Genomic DNA, 20,290 nt, shown 5'->3' with positions numbered 1-20,290 from the left:
CTGCTTAGCAATTCACCCACTGGATTCAATGGGGCTCAGTTTAGGCACAAACATTTCCCCGCCCCAATAGATTGCAATTGTTGTCATGTTACACACAAACACACCCTCACACATACAAGATTTGCTGTTTAGCTAGCACGTACCTCTTGACAACCTTAGCTGGAGTTGCTGTCAATTTTTCAAATTCATCTTTTTCAGAGAAAATCTTTCCATTTTCTGCAATGGAAAAAGAATGTGAAAAGAACAAAGTGGCAAAAATGCAAAACAGACAGATACAACAACCATCTGGCATTGGAGTTGTGAATACAATTGCCTTGGAGCGTCTCCAAGCAGGTAAGAATGTATAAATAACCAAATGCAGAGCTGAATTTTCATTAGTTTTCGATGCCTTTCCAATTATTCTTCCACTAACAATTGGAGCTTATGCAGTTATATTAAAGCAAGGTAAGCCCCATGGGCACTGATGTCTAAATAGCAGAAATTACAAAACGGTCCCAACCTTGGGCTTCTGTTTTTTCTTCCTGTATGTTGGCCTGGGCTTCTACGGTCTTCACTGACTGGCTGGTGCAGCATGCTGTAAGATCAAAATACACACCTTGTTAACTCGTAAGAGTTACCTATACCAAGCATGTTGAATACAAGATGGCAAACGCAGCAGCATGATCAAAACTCCATTCTTTTCATACTTCATTGTGTCGCATCAACAAAAGGGGTGGCACTCCAATTGTGTCGTTGCAACTGTCAGCTTTCCCATTTTTTATTCTGCTGCAACCTCCTCCCCCCCCCATTTCAAAACTGTAATCTTTGCTATTGATTGACAGTTACCTTGAGCTGAAGTTTTAGTTTTCATAATGTAAAACATGATGATCAGCACAATAGCAATCGCCATTATGAAAATAGTGGACATGGCAATGATAAGGGCAGTAGCCAGGTGCCCTTGTCCAGAAAGATCTCCTAGAATGATAAACAGGGAGAGAGAGAAAATATAATTAACCATCAACTACTTCATTTAATTATTGATTAAATGCATCTAGGACAGTGGTGGGATTCAAATAATTTAACAACCGGTTCTCTGCCCTAATGGCCATCTGGGTAGGTGGGGCTCGATGGTCATGTGACTGGGTGGGCGTGGCCAACTCAAGGTCACTCAGTCAATGGGTGCTTTGCCTTAGCTGTTACAACGTAAGAAGGGTTAACCGGAGAGGCAGTTTCTGTAAGCAGGTCAATAAAGATTAGGCTACAAACAACACCAGAATGCTTCTTTCCTGCCTTCCTTACAGGATTAGCCCTGTAAAGTGGAAAAAAAGAAAAGGAGATTTCTTCCAACAATCAGTTTTCTGAACCACTTAGAAAGTTACTAACCAGTTCTCCTGAATAGGTGCGAACTGGCTGAATCCCACCACTGATCTAGGATCAACTCAATATTTCTAAAGCAGATCAAAATCCTTCCAATGTTTTGTTATTATCTCCGGTTTGTCTGAATAGGTAGTAACTCCGGATGACACGTGACCTAGACACGTGGTTCTATGATTGGTGACGCCATCTTGATTTTCTGTTCTGCACATGTGCAGAACAATCTTCATTAAAAATGCAATTTTTATTCATTTTTTTAATGCTGTGTGCATGCACAGATCATTTTAAATGAAAATGTGCACAAGTGCGGAGTGAGCATCTGGCGTGCGCACGAGCAAACCGAGTGCATGCATGCAATTTTTTTTACTACCTAACCGGTAGTAATGGTGGTTGGAACCCACCCCTGATTATCTCATAGGTAGTACCAGCATCATCTTAAAATCAGGGAGCCATTCCGTATGCTTGAAGAAAGCAATGATTTCTTTTTGACGGTGCTTTGTTTGCTGCAGTGACTGAATAAGCAACAATTTTAAAAACTCATCTAACAGTTCATTGGAGGTAATTTTTTAATCTACTAAGTTTGTAATTATTAACCTAATTTTCATAGTGCTTTAAAATTATTATTATTATTATTCATTTAATTAAGGACTGTAGTGCACACAGCAGTGGCATAGTGATCCTACCCTAGTGAGGGGATATGAGATATTGGGGGATTACTGTCTTTAGATTTGTATGTGCTGAAAATGGGAGTATAAAAAATGGAATTGAAGGTTGAACACACCTTAGAGATTGTAGATTGGCCATGTCTATAATTTACAATTCCTTGAGAATGAATGAAATTCAACTCAAAGTATTTGTCTTTAACACAAGTACTTGTATAGTACATTTATATGTACTCTTAAACAATTAACTGAGGGTAATATAATCAAACTAAACACAATTAAAAGGTAAACTTCCCTAATGAAAATGAAATGTAATTCTCCACTGTCCCATCCAACTTCCTAAAAAGGATTTAAGAAGGCTCCCAATCTGCCAAAGCAGATTCTAAAGCTATCGAGGGAGACGAAGAGCATCCTTCTTAGCTTTGAAGAAAGCAACTCTTTTAAAAGGTAAAGGTACCCCTCACACATCTGTGATAGTCAACTCTTTTAAAAGGTAAAGATTCCCCTCGCACATCTGTGCTAGGGGATGGTGCTCATCTCCGTTTCAAAGCTGAAGAGCCAGCACTGTCCAAAGATATCTGCTTGGTCATGTGGCCGGCATGACTAAACACCGAAGGCACATGGAATGCTGTTACCTTCCCACCAAAGGTGGTCCCTATTTTTTTACTTGCATTTTTACATGCTTTCTAACTGCTACGTTGGCAGAAGCTGGGACAAGTAATGGGAGCTCAGTCTGTTATGCAGAGCTAGGGATTCGAACTGCCAAATCGCCGACCTTTCTGATTGACAAGCTCAGCGTCTTACCCGCTGAGCCACTGCATCCCTAACTCTTTTAATAGAAGAGCTTTAATAAAATCACATCACATCTTTATCGAATGCAATCAGCACTAAATGTAAAGGTAATTTATTACCGGTTTGAAATAAATTCCACTAAGGTCAACCAACCAAGTATTTACAACAAAGATGAAGAACTAAATGTTTCTTTAGTCTCCTGGGTCAAATCTTTCCCTTCTAAGCAGCCAGTCTCTTACATTCCATCATGTCTAGCATGGAGAGCTCATGTCATTTTAATAATATACAGTACAGTAACTATACCTAGGATTGTGTTGCCATACGGTATAATATTTTAATTTAAGTCAACTGAATTGTTCTTTGCTTGCAGCGGAATAAAAGGGTGGCCTTTATAAACCTCTATGTTTCAGATTGCAATCCATCTTCACTCTCTCAATGGTTTTTTCACCCTCCATTCACCTCAGAGCATTGTTCACAGAGCTCATTCAGAAAATAACAATAAGAGAAAATGTAGTCTTGGGTGCTCTATCCTCACTAGTCAATACCCATCTCAGAATATGACATTCATTGCAAATTGTGGACATTTTATAATAGCTCACTGACTACTCCAGTTTGTCTATTCAGTCTTTTTAGTACTAGCCATGAAAAAATCAAAGCTGGAGTTGAAATCCTTCTGCAGCTACCATCTATTTTTATTTGTAACTAGAGTATAACTCGGCGTTGCCCGGGTATTTATTTATATGGGGAAAATGTCCAGACCAAAGTAATTTTTTAAAATAACTTAATGTTAATTTATCCATTTGTGCGCAATCTAGAATTTTTTGAATCACTAATTAATCTACGGGAATATTACTCTGTTTCCAACATTGGGCAAATGTTATTCTGGCTGTAGTCAACAAGTGTATTAATATATATTTAATTTTCTTTCTATATTTCCCCTTGGTTATTCCAAGCAGAAAATGTTCTGGTTTATATTCGTTCCTCTATAATTTGTTGTATCCATTTCTAAATGTTAATCCAATGCTTTTGTGTTTCCGGGCAGGTCCACCACATATGGTAGAAAGTCCCTTGCATTTTTTTCCCACTTCCAACAAATCGGATTCATGTTCGGGTACATTTTGGCCAATCTCATTGGTGATAAATGCCAACGATAAAACATTTTGTACATTTTTTCTTTATATGCTAATGATCTTGTTAATTTATAATTTGTATTCCAAATTCTTTCCCAATCCACTAGATCTATAATATGACCAAAATTTTTGGCCCACGTTATTATGCAAACTTTAACTACTTCTTCCAATGTCACTTCTAATAGATATTTGTACATTTTTGTTATAAATTTATCTTCCAGGCCTGTTAGAATTTCATCTATTTGTTGTAATTCCATGTAGATTCCATTACATCATTTTTATATCTCGCCAAACATAATTTATAATGTTGTTCCCCCTTACCAGAGGGAGCCCCCTTGTGGAGTACTGTGAAGCCGTTACCATGGCAACTCCATTGCACTACACAGTAGAAGCCATTTTCTGGCAGTACAGTAGAAGCCATTTCAAGGCACAACAGGCTGTATCTTAACAGAACACCCCCCCAAGGAGTTTAAGGGGTGTCTTACCCCCACACTATTTTCCCCCAGAGGGTAAGTCATTTGTGGTTGAAATTGCTTGAGGCATTCCAGAGTTATTCTGGAACACACACACACACACACACACACACACACAGACACACACAAATGTTTATATATATATATATATATATATATATATATATATATATATATATATATATATATATATATATATATATATATATATATATATATATATATATATATATATAAGAGTAGTGAGCTCCCTCCCATATTTGGGCATACCAGGGGTTGTAACACAAATACAGACACAGACACACACACACACATATAGATATAGTCACTTAAAAATAAGACTTGAATTTTCAATAGTAATGGATCTGCCATTTGGTTCCTTGACCCTTCAGAATGGATTCTTTTGGTTGTTTTATTTTGTTAAATTTATTTGCTACATATCTCACTGTAGGGCTACACTAGGTGGAATATTTTATTATTTGTTTGTTTGTTTATATTTTATTTATTTTTTAATATTATATGGTTCATCACACAGTCAGCCAGAGGTTCCAACTGGGATTTGGCATTATTATAAAATAAGTGTTCTTATTTTAGATTTAGCAAATTACCTTTTGAATAACTGTATAAGCCACCTGGAGTCAGTGAGAGTGAGTTGGGCAGCCATATAAATTTCAATGAATAAACAACAAACAAACAAGGTTATTGTGCCCTTCTGGCATTTCAATATATTTTTCTGCAGCTTGTTGGTTTTCGTTTTGTGCCAGTTTGAAACATGCAACTGACAAAGAAGGTAAACTTGCTCCAATTCAGGAAGATCCCCAATTTTTATATTCGTAAACTAAGACTTATTGTATGCGAGTATTCCCCATTCGTGCATAAAAGACCCTAGTGTAGAAGTCTCACTAAATGCCTGGTAAATTACTTCCATACTTCCCTCTCCTTGCAATTAACTAATGAAATTGCTGGGCATTCTTCACACATTACAATGATGATTACTCTTGGGATCAGAACAAAAAGCTGATTTCATAAACCACATACCCCAATTACTAGGCTGCATATCATTTCCATATATATGTCTCCTAAGCAAGGATCCAAAGCAGCCCAAAGCTTGTTCATTTGACTACATTCCATCAAAGTTCTGCTTTCCAAGTCAGTTACACTCAAGGAGATAAAGCAACCAAATTAATTTCCCTGAATAGCACATCCATTGCAAATGAAAGTCATATAATTCATCTTTACTGAAGGAGACTGAGTGCTGAAGAATAATTCTGAGGATTCCTCATATTGGAGAAAAGAAGCCATTGTGAAGGATTGTCTGTCGACTGCTGTCCTTTTGCAGCTTGTTCTTTTGCAATTTTACACTCTCCTGTAGCTTTGTGGGATTTTCTCCCATTGGAAATTAGAACAGTCCCCATCCAGTGTGCCTTTTGTAATGCTTAAAAATTTGGCTAGCTACCTGGGTCTGAAGCTGTGTTAAGGGCCCTGTTTCTTGGCTTTTCTGTTAGTTGTTTAACTATCTGGGCTGCCACATGTATGTATTTTTCAATGTTTTATTGTTATCAATTGTTTTAACAGTTTTATAGCTTTAGAATTATAAACTCCCAGTGTCACTTAGCTAGATAGGCGGTTCTAGAAATGGAAAGAATGAATGAAAATAAATAAATAAGGGTTTGCCCGGGTTTGGGAGAATCCGTAGCTAACGTTATGGCCAGTTTGGAGAACTTCCAAATCCCACCCCTGGCTGGCCTTGCTCACCCTGCCCACTCCCTCTCACTCCACGCCGCCCCTCCCAGGAGTCTCCAAGTGGCCCATTTTGGATGCGAGGTAAGTGAAGGGCCCACACGGCGGCTCAGGGAGGGGGAAAAACAGGCCTTCTAGACGTTCCAAAGGATCGAAAACAGGCCCATTTCCATCCTCCGGAGCCTAGGGGAGGCAATTTTTCCCCTCCCAGAGGCTCGAACAAAGCCTTTGGAGCCTAGGGAAGGCGAGACCGCCCTGCCCCCGCCGTGGTGCAGGAGGATGACTAGGCCACGCCCACCATGGCCACACCCACCCAGCAACCGGGCAGAGAACCCGTTGCTGAAATTTTTGAAGCCCACCCCTGAATAGACCCTAAATATTCACTTGATCTTTCCTAACTGTGTCATTGCATTTGCCAAATTTCCTTCAAGTTGACATTACAAAGGCTACTGTGGCCCAAAGCCTGCTATTCACTACAAAGAAGAATTAAATCAAGCGCTGCTTTTCTTACCTTTGTGCACATGTTGAAAAGGAGAATGAGTACTTGTGCCAGAAGTGCTTGGGAAACTGGCTGACACACCAGAAGTAACGCCTGTGCCTGTAATGAGAAACAATTTTGCTACACATTTTGATGGTTACTTGCAAAATCTCAACTTTGAACTGCTTTTTTTTTCATGAACAGAGACCAATTATTTGAGATTCCTATACATTTAAAAGATGACTTTATACAATTCAATTTATCCCACTGAGATGTGAAATAGAGAGTTGGCACATTTTTGTGTCTGAATGGAGATGTTTGCCCATTTTTATCTGACGCAGAGAAGCAATTTATGATTCCAAACATTTTTTTCAGAAATTAGTTATTGATTGATTTAAAGAAGACATGCTAGCCAGAGGACTAAAGTATATATATAATACACATTTTCTTAGATTGTGATCTGTTACATCAGCAATATGTTATTTTATGCTGAAATAGGAGTATTTCAGTATTATCAGTATTATCCTCTATGCATTGGATGAAGTAGAGTCTAGTTGACAAAATTTTTTGCTATAATAAAATTTGAGTTTGTTTTTTTTTAAAAATTGTAACGCTATATGGCTACTGAAGAACTAAAACAAGATCAGAAACAAAGCTTTTTAAAAATTAAGGACAAAGCCAAAGGTAAGTACAAAAACAAAGAACTGAAACTTTGGCATATGAATACTTCTATAATCCTAAGGAGAAATACAAATATTATTAAACCTCCAATTTAATTGTCTTTTTAGAGTGATATTTCTATAAATGATAAAACAGGCAGAGGCATCTCTGGAAAAAGGTGCAAGGTGGAGATCCAAGAGAAATAGACTTTATACATGCATAGTGTTATTGCACAAATGATGCAGTTTGCTTCCTTTGAACATTAATTATATCCCACTGTTGGAAAAAATGTCCATCTGAGTTCAGTTCCAAGTGGGGGGGAAAACACTGGATTCATGGAAGTTGCTTGGAAAGAAGGTTTATTGATGAACAGGATCACATGCCTTGAAGATCTTGGGCGAAGAAAAAGGGAAAAGATGCTGAGAGTGCCTGGGTTTTATGCCCTCTCTGTAAGGTGACCAACCGTCCTCCTTTAGGGAGGACAGTTCTTCTTTTGTAAGTTCTGTCCTCCCTCGAAAAGTGTCCTCCTACATGTCCTCCTTTTCGATATTTGAAGACTAATCTGTTGCGCGTTATGTGACGTATTTGTATTTGACATGACAATTCGTCAAGACTTGGTATAGTATGGTATAAGACGCGATTATGAGACGCATGCGCTCCGCATGGGAGACCTTGAGAGAGAGAGGCACGTGCAAGTGGCTTTGTTTACTTCTTACCGAAACACAACACGGCACATACGCACGCAGTAGACTCACGGCACGTTGGCAATTGAATGACTCATGGTAATTATTTCTTTCTCAGTGAATATTCAATTATACAGAGGTAAGTACAATTCACGTTTTATTAAAGTTTTTAATGGTGTTTTTTTTTACTTCATCGCAAGTATATTGAACAGATATTGAATCGTGTGTTGAATTTTTATCTAAAGAAATGCTAGACATTAAAATTGACAACAATTGTCTCTTTGAAGAAATTAGAAGACTGAATGTATAGTTAAATTCTAAAAAATTAATACAATGGGAAAATCAACATGTTGAAATTGATAAAAGATGGGTGGATATTTTCAGCCATTTCAAAAATGAACATATTCCATGTGAACATTTATTTATACTTGTTCAATTTACGTTGTGCTGCCCTGGAATTAATGCAGCAGTTGAAAGAGTTTTTTTCAATTGCCAATGATTTTTCGAAAAGTGATAAATCGAGATTGAATGTTGATACTCTAGCTGCAGCACTTGCTGTAAAATTCAATATGAAGGATATTTCTTATTCCGATATTTCCAATATATTGTTAGAAGATGATACATTGACAAAAAATATTAATTCAATGGAAAAGTACTCATTTAAATAATAATTAACAGGCATGTAAGCATAATTACAATATAAAATGTTGCAAATGTTTTTATTATGCATATATCATATTTTAGTGTATTATTGTTGCAATGAATAAAATATTTCTTTTATTTACGATATATTTTTTCCAATTTATTTGTCCTCCTTTTCATTGTAAAAAAGTTGGTCACCTTAGCATTTTGGACAATAGAACGTGTTTTGTCCTCCTTTTCATTGTAAAAAAGTTGGTCACCTTACTCTCTGGGCTTTTGAATTTGAGCTTGTATTCTGATTGGATGTCAGATTCCCATGGGGCCATGCAGGGGTAATTTTGTAGGTTGTTTTTTGAGTCCCAAGCTTGGTTTAGCCTTGCTGGGTGATGATGTAATGAAAGGGCTTTAGGCAATTCCTACTATAGCTCTGCCCAAAGGAGGTAGATCTTTGTTATGTAGAATAGACTGGGTGGAGGGGGGAACAGGGCCAGAGTCAGGGTGTGAATTAAGTGAGGTCAGAGTTGGCTTCACTTGGAACGTGCAGATATGAAGCTCCTAATAAATAACTGGATTTCTTTTGAAGCTTGGCTCAAGGCTCATGATTTAATTAGGGCACGGATCAGTACCCTGTTGGAGGTCTGATTCACAGGAAGCTAAGATAAAATGAAAGGAGAGGAGAGAACTTTTATTATCATTTTATTTTACCATGAGCACACTGGCATTACGTTAAAAATGAAATTTTGTTGCCTGCTCTCAAGAGAAAGTTTGAGACGTATACCGTGTGACTCTGGCTGGGCCCATTCCAGACAGGCCCATTGCAACGGCAAAAGGCCAGAAAAGGGCCATCTGTCCACTGCCCTGTGCAAAGCATTCTCCTCAAGAGCTCCCACTCAATCCATGCTGCAACAGCACAAAGTAACCCTCATGGATATGGTTATGCCAAGGCACTGAGCCTGATTCACAACTTGTAAACCTAGGGTTTTATGGCACCTATATATATATATATATATGTGTGTTGTATTTGTGCTGATAAAATAAAGGGAGACTAGTATAGATCCATTTCGAGCTATTTAGCTCTCATCAGCTAGCCATACCCTTACTGGGATTCGAACCAGGGGTTGTAACACAAACACACACATATATATATATATATATTATTATTATTATTTTGTGGTAACTTAATTTGGTGCGTGCCCAACTCTATACCATGCGCATGGGTTTGACCAGGGGTGGTAAATACTTATCTTCCCTACTGGTTCGCAAATGTGACTGCACACTCACCATATAAGATCCTTCTGCACATGGACTTTTGGTGAAAAAATGCCCTAAATGGGATGTCGTAGAATTGGGCGCGGATGGGCGGAGCCACCCGTGTTTACCGCTACCGGTTCGGGCAATTTAGTCTGAATATGTGTAATACCTTAGAGCAGAGATGTCAAACTCCCGACCCATGGGTCGGATGTGTCATGCGTTGGCCACACTCATGCCCGGTTTAGCAAAGAGAGGGGAGTCCCTATGCATCGTGTGATGCTACTTTGACAATGTAAGTTTGACATCCCAGTTTTAGAGGAAATGTATGCTACAATGTACTGCAGCTTTTCATATATCATACGTATTGATAAGCATATATCAGTGCTGGAGTGAAAAGTAATATGGAAATAGTTGAATTGCATGACAGTGAAGGAAAAAAATGTATTGTTGAAGATAGAATGCAAATTATTATTTCTAATTGATTTTTAATTGAACTTTTCATCCCTTATGAAAGAAAAAGGTATCCTAGGGCTCCTACAGGTTAGAATTAATATTTTATGTATTTATTTATTAAATTTATATCTATATTCAGGTCAAATCATTCTGTAGTGAAAAAATGATTACTATTCTGCAGTTCTGGAATATGAATCTTAGCTTAGCTCAGAGACACCAGGCAAATTGAACAGGGAATTCGGTTCTCTCGTACAATGAGAGAAATATCTCTCAGCTCATGAGGCAAAGTAATGTTTATAGATTAAATAAAATGTAGCATTAAATAACATTTTATACCCTATATTATGAAAAATGCTTTAGAAAACGACATCCATTTTCATTTGCCCATGATTTTGAATAAGTCTTTCCTAAAACATTGGGAAGCATTTTCCAAGCAATACTAACTATGAAATATAGTGTACCTTTAAATTTTAAGGAAGTTCATTTGAAATCCAAATGGTATTCATGCAATGTTAATAAACTAGTTTTATTTAGCTGGCCTGTTTCAGCGGTGCCTGCATTCACTATCTGAAACGTGACTTTTTTGCTGACATTTATTGCTGTGAATTAAATTGATGATCCAGTGAATACGGAGCAAGTTCCCTGAGATTTTTTTACTGAGTCTTTCCCTGGCAGGGTAAATATATTTCTCCCCCATTTTTTAAAATTTTTTATTTTGTGACGTGTTCCTTTAGGACATTTTTAAAATATTTATTTATACTTTTATTTCACCTGTATTATTTTTATAAATAACTCAAGGGGTAGAACATATTTAACACTCTTTCCTTCTCAGTGATTAAATCCCCATCCTCCTTGTCTGGTGAGGAGAGTTCACTGATGCACTCCTTGCAATAATTTACACCATAAAACAAGGGTGGAGAACTATGACCTTTTTATGACTCGTGGATTTCAAGTCCCAGAATGCTGGCTCAGGGATTCTGGGAGTTGAGGTCCACAAGTCATAAAAAAGCCACAGTTCCACACATCTGCCATAAAACCAGATCCCATTATAGCCAAGGGCACACAATGTCTATAGGTTTTCAATCACTCGCTGCTTTGTTTACATAATTTACATAATTGTAGCATAAATTACTGAAACATTTATATAAATCAGGGTTCAATCTTGGTAACTTTAAGATTTGTGGATTTCAACTCCCAGAATTCCCCAGCTACCTATACTGGCTGGGGAATTCTGGGAGTTGAAGTGCACAAGTCTTAAACTTGCCACGGTAAGAGCCGATATAAATGATATGAAAAATGGTTTGGTCTGATTTAAATTCAGGTTTTCTCCCTTGCATCCAAAGTTGAATTAATAGAGCTCCATAAAATAAAAAGTTGTATTACATTCCATGGCAAGTTAGTTGTCTTCAATCTGTTTATTTGCTTATGCCTTGCTTTACTCCTGCCTCCATACTCCTGCCAAGCCAGATCACATCCCTTAACAATTTGTCCAAATTTACAGTCAAAATAACCAATGCACACATACAATGTTGGCAGAGCAAATTCATAGGGCAATAGTCTAGTGAATAAAGATATTGGGACTGTAATTGATTGTCATTGAACTTGAATGATGCCATTGCAGGAAGGAATTCCAAATAAACCATTGGACTATCTTATTTTAATTAAAAAAATAAGAGCAATGGTTAAAAAAAGATAAATAATGGTTGAGATATGTTGACAAAACTGGTATCATTTCTTTTTTCTTAAGCTGAGATTTATATATCCACTCACCCCCAAAAGATTGGCTATTCTGATCATTTTGCAGGAATTGTAAAATGATAGAGGGGACCTTAACATATGATTATGGATTTAATATCCGTTTGTTTGTTAATTCAGTTTTCTTTTTTGGAAAAAGAAATATGGTTCAGATTTGTGAATGTGATTTGATATATGGACATTTAAGTATTATACCTGATGTTTTCTGTACTGGAACTTTTTATTTTTTTTGTAATGGAAAATTCAAAACTGCATTCTTATAAAAGACAATTCTGAACAATCCAAAATGTTACCCAGTCAACAGATTCTATGTACAACATCACAGTATTTAAAACAGCCTAAAATGTAGGTTAAATTAAAGGAAAGTAAAATTAAAATGGAATCCAACTTACATTCTTTAGTGTTTGGAGGTGCCATTGAACATGAGTAACAAACCATTCCATAAATATTCCGAGGCCTGTTTTCTAACATATAATAACTGTAAAAAAAAAAAGGGGGGGGGAAAAGACAAGGCAAAACTAATTAAAAAAACTGGGTTTACTGATATTGACTATGGTTGAAATAATTAATTACTATATAAACACCCTACTTTAAATGCTTCAATATTATCTTTTTTTCTTGCTTGACTAGAAAAGGTCCCTTCTCCATTGCCTCATAAGATTAGTGAAATCAAGCTTGAAAGGTCCATGGCATGACGCTAATCCAACGTACATTTGTACATAAAACTTGCAGTAAAGTTCAACATATGTTTCTAAAATTAAATATTTTCTGCACTAGAAATTTCTGGCAGAGGTAATCTTCCAGACAGCTCCTGGCCTTAACTGACACAAAAATAATATCCTTAGGTACTGAAAAAATCAAGGGTGTAACCTAGTTAGGATAAACACAATAGTTAAAATAAACACCCAATGAGTTTTGGGAGCTTTGGCAATATCCTGTGTTCAGCTGGGCATGCACAAATGTATTTGCCAAGCCTCAGTTTGGATTTTGTACAAAAATTAAGTGGGAAGCAACTTAAGATTTACCCCATATGCCATTCCCATTTTGCTGATGATAATTATATCAAGGCAAGACATCAATGCATTCATGTGGATTGGGAAACAAGTTTCATGTGCTTTTATGTTACTTTCCCTCTAGCTTCAACTGTTCCTCTGTTACTTTTAGGAAGCAAAACCTGAAATAACATTATGATGAATGCTAAGCAAAAAGTCATTGATTTGTAATTAGGAAAAAAGAAACACTGCTGCTCTACTAATTGCTTTGGGTTTGACCCAGAATTAGAAAAGGTCAATTAAGAATTGGGAGAGTATTTAGGTTTGCAAAACTCTGGATAGCCATCAGAGGGCAGCAAAAGGTATACAGAAAACTAATTCCTATGACATCTAGTGGTCATCTGGATTTATGGCTGGTCTATTTCTACTGGGCGGAAAAGAGTTTTATTGACAAGAGTGGTTCATGCAAAGACCACCCTCATATCTGCAAAAAATACCCCCAATATGACGGTGTAGAGCACTGCACACCAAGACAACTAGACACAAGAATAGTTTTTTCTCAAATGCCATCACTCTGCTAAACAAATAATTCCCTCACCACTGTCAAACCATTCACTAAGGCTTCATTACTATTACTATTAGTCTTCTCATCGTTCCTATCATCCATCTCCTCCCATTTATGACTGCAGGACTGTAACTTTGTTGCTTGTATCCTTACGATTTATATTGGTATTGATTGTTTTCTGATTGCTTATTTGTACCCTATGACTATCATTAAGTGCTGTATCTTATGATTCTTGACGAATGTATCTTGTCTTTTTATGTACACTGAGAGCATATGCACCAAAGACAAATTCCTCGTGCGCCAATCACACTTGGCCAATAAAGAATTCTGTTCTGTTCTATTCTATTCTATTCAAAAATGTGGCCCCAGAAGCACAGAAAATCCTCATTTCATTTCTTAGTTCAGTTGGGTAGGTAAATTAAGTTTAAAATCATCAGGATTTAAGACATGACTACCTTTTCACATTGCTTGCTATGTAAAAGTTTCAGATCCAAGAATCAGTAGTGGCTTCTAATTTTAAGAAACAAGCAGGTGTGCATTTGAGTTGATATTTCATTTGCTTTAATAGTCTTGTTTCTTTCGTGAACACAAATCTTTGGGGCCACCTTTATCATTGGATCACTATCATGCATTTAAGTGAATGCAGAAAAATGAAGCAAGCACAGAATGAAGACTGTTAAGACTGTAATTAAATCCTTACCCAGGGAGACAAGGTCCACATTCGGCATCATTTTCTTTATCCCCAGGTGTCATCACTGTCGCCCGAAAGAAACCTTCACAATCTTTGTGTCTCCGGCAAATATGATATCCACCTTTAGAAAATTTTTCTGATGGGCATGGGATGCAGCCATAATCTTCATCTCTAGTGCCATACCCACATGTCTGTGAGAACAAGAACATTTCAAATCATCTGATTTTTTTTTTCCAATGACTTTTACAAACAGACAGAATTGATGGCCCTTCCTCCTTTTCCCCACTGTCCTCCTTTGCAGATTGCCTGAAGATTACTTTGGTAGTCTCCGCTTTGCATTCCTGATAGGATTAAACTCTAGAATCTAGAACAGAGCAGAGATACCGGATCTTTTTACTGTATTGTTCTCCATATTCAGTTTTGAAAGAAATATGAAGTGTGCCTTCTATCCAGTGAAAAAGACCTTCCTTGTCTGTGACTAGTTTAATAAAAAGAGGAGCCTTCTTTGGGGTGGCACCTAGTCCTTTGTAGGAAGTTAGCACCCACCCCTCTCCTAGGAAAATGAGATATTTTAGGAAATATTAAAAGGGCAAAATATTTCCCCTAAAAGGGAGGCAGAAACTCACCCCCTCCCTTTGTTAATGGGCCATTAAGGCCTGGACCAGCTCATCCACAATAGAAAAGACATGGCCTCCAGGACATAATAGGACCCATCTAGCAATAGAACTCACCAAATGGCACCTGGGAAGATTACATCATCCAGCAAGGCTCAACCAAGCCTGGGACACAGACAACCTACCAAGGTACCCCTACATGGCCTCATGGGAGTCTGACAATCAATCAGAATACAAGTTCAAATTCAAAGTCCAACAGAGGAATAAAACCCAGACACTCTCGGTATCTCTGCTCTTTTTTGCCCAGGATCTCAAACCATGTGATCTTATTCGTCAATAAACCTTCTTTCCAAGCAACTTCCATGAATCCAGTATCTTTTTCCCCACTTGGAACTGAACCCAGATGGACATTTCTTCCAACACCTTGTAGGAAGGTGTCTCTATCCTCCTCCCCCAGATGTTTGCGGCTAGGTTCTTGTTTCTGGCAGACAGTAATATTTGCTCTTTTTCACTAAGCTTTTACGGCACACATTTAATCTCGTGTTAATCATAAAGTTGACTAGCCTTTGCTTTTAAAAATATTCTTTAGCTCTGCGTTTTTTTGTCAGTATTGGCCCAGGAGTTCACTAATCACTCAGCACCACAGTTACCTAAGCTCAGGCAAGGGGCATTTATCATAGGCTTCAGTGTGAACATGAAGAGACCCTAGCACTGTGCATCTGGCATGCTTATTTGCATTCAAAAACTGAAAGGCGGTGAAGTACAAAGGATGAAAAAGGATGAAATACCGGGGGAAATCCTCTGTTACTGCTGTTTGTCTGAAGGAGGGGTTTTAAGTATCTCTTACGTACGACTAGGTTTATGTAGGCCAGAGTTTCATTCTCTCTTAGTCAAAATATGGTGCCCATTAAAAGAATTGCTGCCAGGGATAATTATATTTCCAAGGCAAAGTAATTATGGGAAATTGCACTGGAGAGAAACTGTTCCTACTTTGCTGGACTCACCAACGTTGTCTGAAATCCTATTAGGAACACAACGGCTATTTTCTTACTTCATAGCAGTCCTGTGAAGGCCATTTTCCTGACAGTGAGGAAATTTAGAATAATGATACCCTGCACCACAGGGAAAATGACATTGTTCATGGCCATTGTCGAACAAGACTTTTCAAAAAGTGTACTTTTGTTGGCCTATGGATATGATTCAGTACAGATTTCTATTTTTATTTGGACAAATAAGAACATCAGAAATTGCCTTTATAGAAGAAGGCCAAACTTATTTAGTCTGGTATTATTTACTGCTCTGGCTACGAGGCAGGATTTCTCATCCCCACGCACGTGCACACACACTCACTCAAGGAAGAATATATGGTCTTTCTGCCTTTCTCCTTATGGAACATCTCTCTTTTCAACTTTTGCATGGAAAACACATTCACTACAGCTACATGAAGACAGAAGGAGCAATGCTTTTAAAAAGATGTTTTATAGTATTTTGAACACATTTCTTAATAACATTGTTATCTTCTGAGAGACATTTTTCAAATTTAGAAGAAATGATCTGAAGAACATCACAGTGATGTTGTAGGAAATAAATAATAAGTTACTCTTTTATAAAAGTGTTAAATGTATCAGTAAGCTATAGAGTTCTTCCTGTTGCTAATTAACCACCAAATGTGCTCAGTAAAACAGTGTGTGATGACTTGCTAAAACTAACTTCCTTTGAAAACAGAAACATACTCCCAAGGCAAGGCCACCATTTGGTGACATAGGAACATTCGCTGCCTAGGGTGAAGCCACAAGGAAACAAAGATGACTGGGATTCTACAGGAAGGGTCATGCTGACCCTTTATAGTGTAAAATGATTTAAAGAATGACTTAGGAGAAGGGGAGGGCTTCTTCTTAGGCGTCACGTGCAATGTTTAGGGACTATAAATTGCATAGCTTGAAAACTGTTTTTTTCCCTCTCATATTAAATCCATTTGGGAGGCGGCGCTTGCAACCACTTTTCATTTTTCTTCAATAAACCTTTGAATTGTTAACCAGACTTGTTTCTGTATTGTGAGTATTAAACTATTTGGGTCTTATATCTCACAATGTGGAAAACTCACCATATAAGGTTCTTCTCCTGGCTCACACTGTGGACACTCGTGGCACATTCCAGTTGTCTGATTGTAATACTCATTTTCACCACAGTTAGAATATTCAGCATTACCATAATACACAAGAGATGCCTGTATCAAAAAAATAAAGCTTGGTTATTTCTATTGCCAGGTTGTCATAGTTATTTAAAGGCAGACATGATGGATTGCTGAATCACTGGGCTTAAAACATACAACCCGCCCCCTGCCCCCCTTTACTGGACATTGAAGAAACTACCTCCCATCAAAACTTGACATGTATCTTCTAATCTTTATGAGCTGAACCAGATGACCTTGAATTTCTTCCATGATTTCACATTTTCTTGGAATAGAAAAAACTAAAAATACATTTATGTCTACTCTTTATTTAGCAGGTAGGCAGAAATATGAAGAATGTAGTAATGGGAGCAATAATTTTATAAATTATAAATTATAAATATTTTTTTTTAAAAAAAATCGTCCACATCTTATTTTGTTAAAATATGAGACATTACAATTGAAGGCATGTGTGAAGTCATATATGAAGAACAATGAAAGTGAAAAAGGGAGCAAATTAGATTATCGGTTGTAAGGTAGACTTCAAAATTAGAATAAAATAAATATAAAAATGGAGTCCATTTTTCAAAAATAAGCACAGAATTTAGCTTTCTTCATAAAATTATATCCCTTTTAAATAGAATGTAAAGCCTTGGATATTAATCAATGCCATATAAGTTTATATTTATTGCATGCTAATTGTGGATTTGAAATAAGAAACTGCTGGTCTGTTTGAATACATTATGTCTAAAATATCTAATAAAGAAACATTGCATTTTAATTGTCCATACATGCAATATAAAGGGCAAGATTGTTTGAAAAAGATGCCTAAGGTTATTTCCACATTAATGGCTTATAATATCTTGTAAGTGTCATTCATTTATCATTGTGCCAAAATAATAATAATAAGGCATACAAGATTTATATCACTTCAACAATGGCTGGGTGATGCTATGAAACTACGATACAGGTGCAAAAATGACCAACAACTTTTCTTCAGAATGGATATCTCCTTTAACAAAGACTATTTTGTTAAGTTATCTGTTTGGCATAATAAAAAAGGTAAAAAGGATAGGACTTTTATATGTAATGTTTAAATTGCAGAATTATTTTATGTGGTTTACGAAGGATTCGTAACAGTTTTATAACACTGTTTACAACATCCAGTTCCAAATTCCCCTTGCATTACTTAGGCAGGTTGTTTATAAGTCCTCTATGCATACAGATCAGAGGTTGGGGTCATCACCATGGAATTTGGGGTGGGTGGGTTTTTTTTACACTCATCAGTCCTTTTAGAGCCTCAAGGGCGCAGTGGTTAGAGTGCAGTACTGCAGGCTACTTCTGCTGACTGCTGGCTGCCTGAAACTTAGCCGTTCAAATCCTATGAGGCTCAAGGTTGACTCAGCCTTCCATCCTGCCAAGGTGGGTAAAACAAGGACCCAGATTGTTGGGGGCAATATGCTGACTCTGTAAACTGCTTAGAGAAGGCTGTAAAGCCCTGTAAAGCAGTATATAAGTCTAAGTGCTATTGCTATTGCTAGTGAGACCCAAGTTTGCTTTATTCTTATTGACTTATTAGTATTTTCAGCTTAATTACAGACAATCATCCATGAGAGTATGGTCAGATAGTATGACAGCCATTCTGTGTATAGACAAAGCCTCACTGCGTTTTGAGGGAGCTTCCATTTCATGCTCCCGGCATTTCAAATCTGTCCCAAAAGCAAAATGAAGCAAAAATGCTTTTATTAACATAAAAGTACTGAATATTGTATGCCTTCTTAGTAACGCTTTCTAAAATTAGCTATCTGCCGCTATTGTTCTCAAGATCAAAGGAGTCCATTTCCACTTATTTTCAGAACTTTTCTGAAGCAAATATTACATTGAACATAAGATAGCTTGGGCTATATTAGCAATTTCAGCATTTCAAAATTAAACGGATTATTTTCTTTTGAGAACTTATTTTTCATTTGTTTCTTTTTTTAATAAACTTTGCTGATCCCCAAAGTAAGAGTGAAGAAGCTGAAGCCCTGAATGATAATTCCCAAATCCTTTTTTTCCCCTTCTGTTAGCTGAAGTTTATAAGCTGGTGATTTTAAGCTTATTCCAGGTTCAGAGGATCATAGAATTACAGAATTGGTCTTAAAATTGCCCTGATTTTATTCAAATCTTCTTTCTTGATGACAAAGATTTGCACATGACTACATTCTCTAGCAGGGTGTAAGATTGATCTGCTATATTTATCTGCTATATGTTCTCTATTGCTTGAGGTCAAGACAAGAATACTTAAGCAACTTGTTTCTTTTACCAATTGGTGAAATGATGGAACTTTCTGATTATGTTGGAAATTCCCTGTAGATTTCCTCCTAAACTCCGCAGAGGTCATCCCCAATTAATCTGCCATTGCTATTACATTCAGGCCATTCGAAAGATATTTTGTTTGGTTGAGTAGTCAGTAGCGTAAACCAACAACATTATTGCTTTTGCTTGTTTTCCTAGCTTCATTTAATCCAGTTGTTTTCTACAGTAAACCAAGGTCATCTATCTGAATGATGCATATTTTTCACACAGAACTCCTCCTTCATTTCCATTGCTCTTTAAGCACTATTGTAATTGTGTGAATTGTGTCTATTGGTTGCTTTCCTGTAATGAGTTCAGGCTCCCCCTTGTTTATTTTCCATGCGGTGAACCTTGCTTTATCTAGATACTGAAGACAATGAACTTTATGAATCCATGTTTTCCTTCATTTTTAATTTGAGCAGCTTAATGAGTCCCTTTATTGGACTTGATACTGTAAAAAAAAATTGGGTAGTCTTTTTGAGAGGCAAACCATCTTGTCATAGCCAGTGATGTGCAGTCAGGGGTGGCACAGCCTCACCACTGTCATCATGAAAAGAAAAAAAATGCAAAAGGAAAAAGGCGAGAGCTGAGGTCAGGCTGAGCTAGTTGCTGCCTCACCGTGGATGACTCTGCTTAACTGTTTAAAAAAGCCTCTTAAAAAGAGCCCTCTACTATGAGGCAGGTGAACTGCATGCCTCATCTAGTCTGACTTTAGGCGTTTTATGATCACTCGGGCAGAGTTAAGCAATGGTTAAAAGCCTAAAAATTCCTGACGTAGGTGAGGCAAGCAGTTCTCCTGCCTCATAGTAGTGGGCGCTCGTTTGGGCGGGGCTTCTTCAGAGGACCCGA

General features: G+C 37.2%; 1 protein-coding gene across 1 annotated transcript in view; it reads right to left on the bottom strand.

Moving 5' to 3' along the window:
- The window catches only part of EDAR (ectodysplasin A receptor), a 99,310-nt gene that overhangs the window by 7,149 nt on the left and 71,871 nt on the right, over positions 1–20,290 (bottom strand). Inside the window, exons 3-9 of the mRNA XM_081945963.1 lie at positions 17,039–17,161; positions 14,330–14,511; positions 12,465–12,550; positions 6,662–6,748; positions 826–954; positions 500–574; positions 144–216 (exon numbers count right to left, since the gene is read on the bottom strand). Of these exons, the coding sequence (XP_081802089.1) occupies positions 144–216; positions 500–574; positions 826–954; positions 6,662–6,748; positions 12,465–12,550; positions 14,330–14,511; positions 17,039–17,161 (755 nt within the window). The remainder of the gene's footprint in view (positions 1–143; positions 217–499; positions 575–825; positions 955–6,661; positions 6,749–12,464; positions 12,551–14,329; positions 14,512–17,038; positions 17,162–20,290) is intronic.

The sequence above is a fragment of the Natrix helvetica genome (genome assembly GCF_964273705.1).
Source record: "Natrix helvetica genome assembly, chromosome: 3".
Taxonomy (NCBI): Eukaryota; Metazoa; Chordata; class Lepidosauria; order Squamata; family Natricidae; genus Natrix; species Natrix helvetica.
The sequence above is the reverse complement of the archived record's forward strand: the minus strand, read 5'-3'. Positions and strand labels throughout refer to the sequence as shown.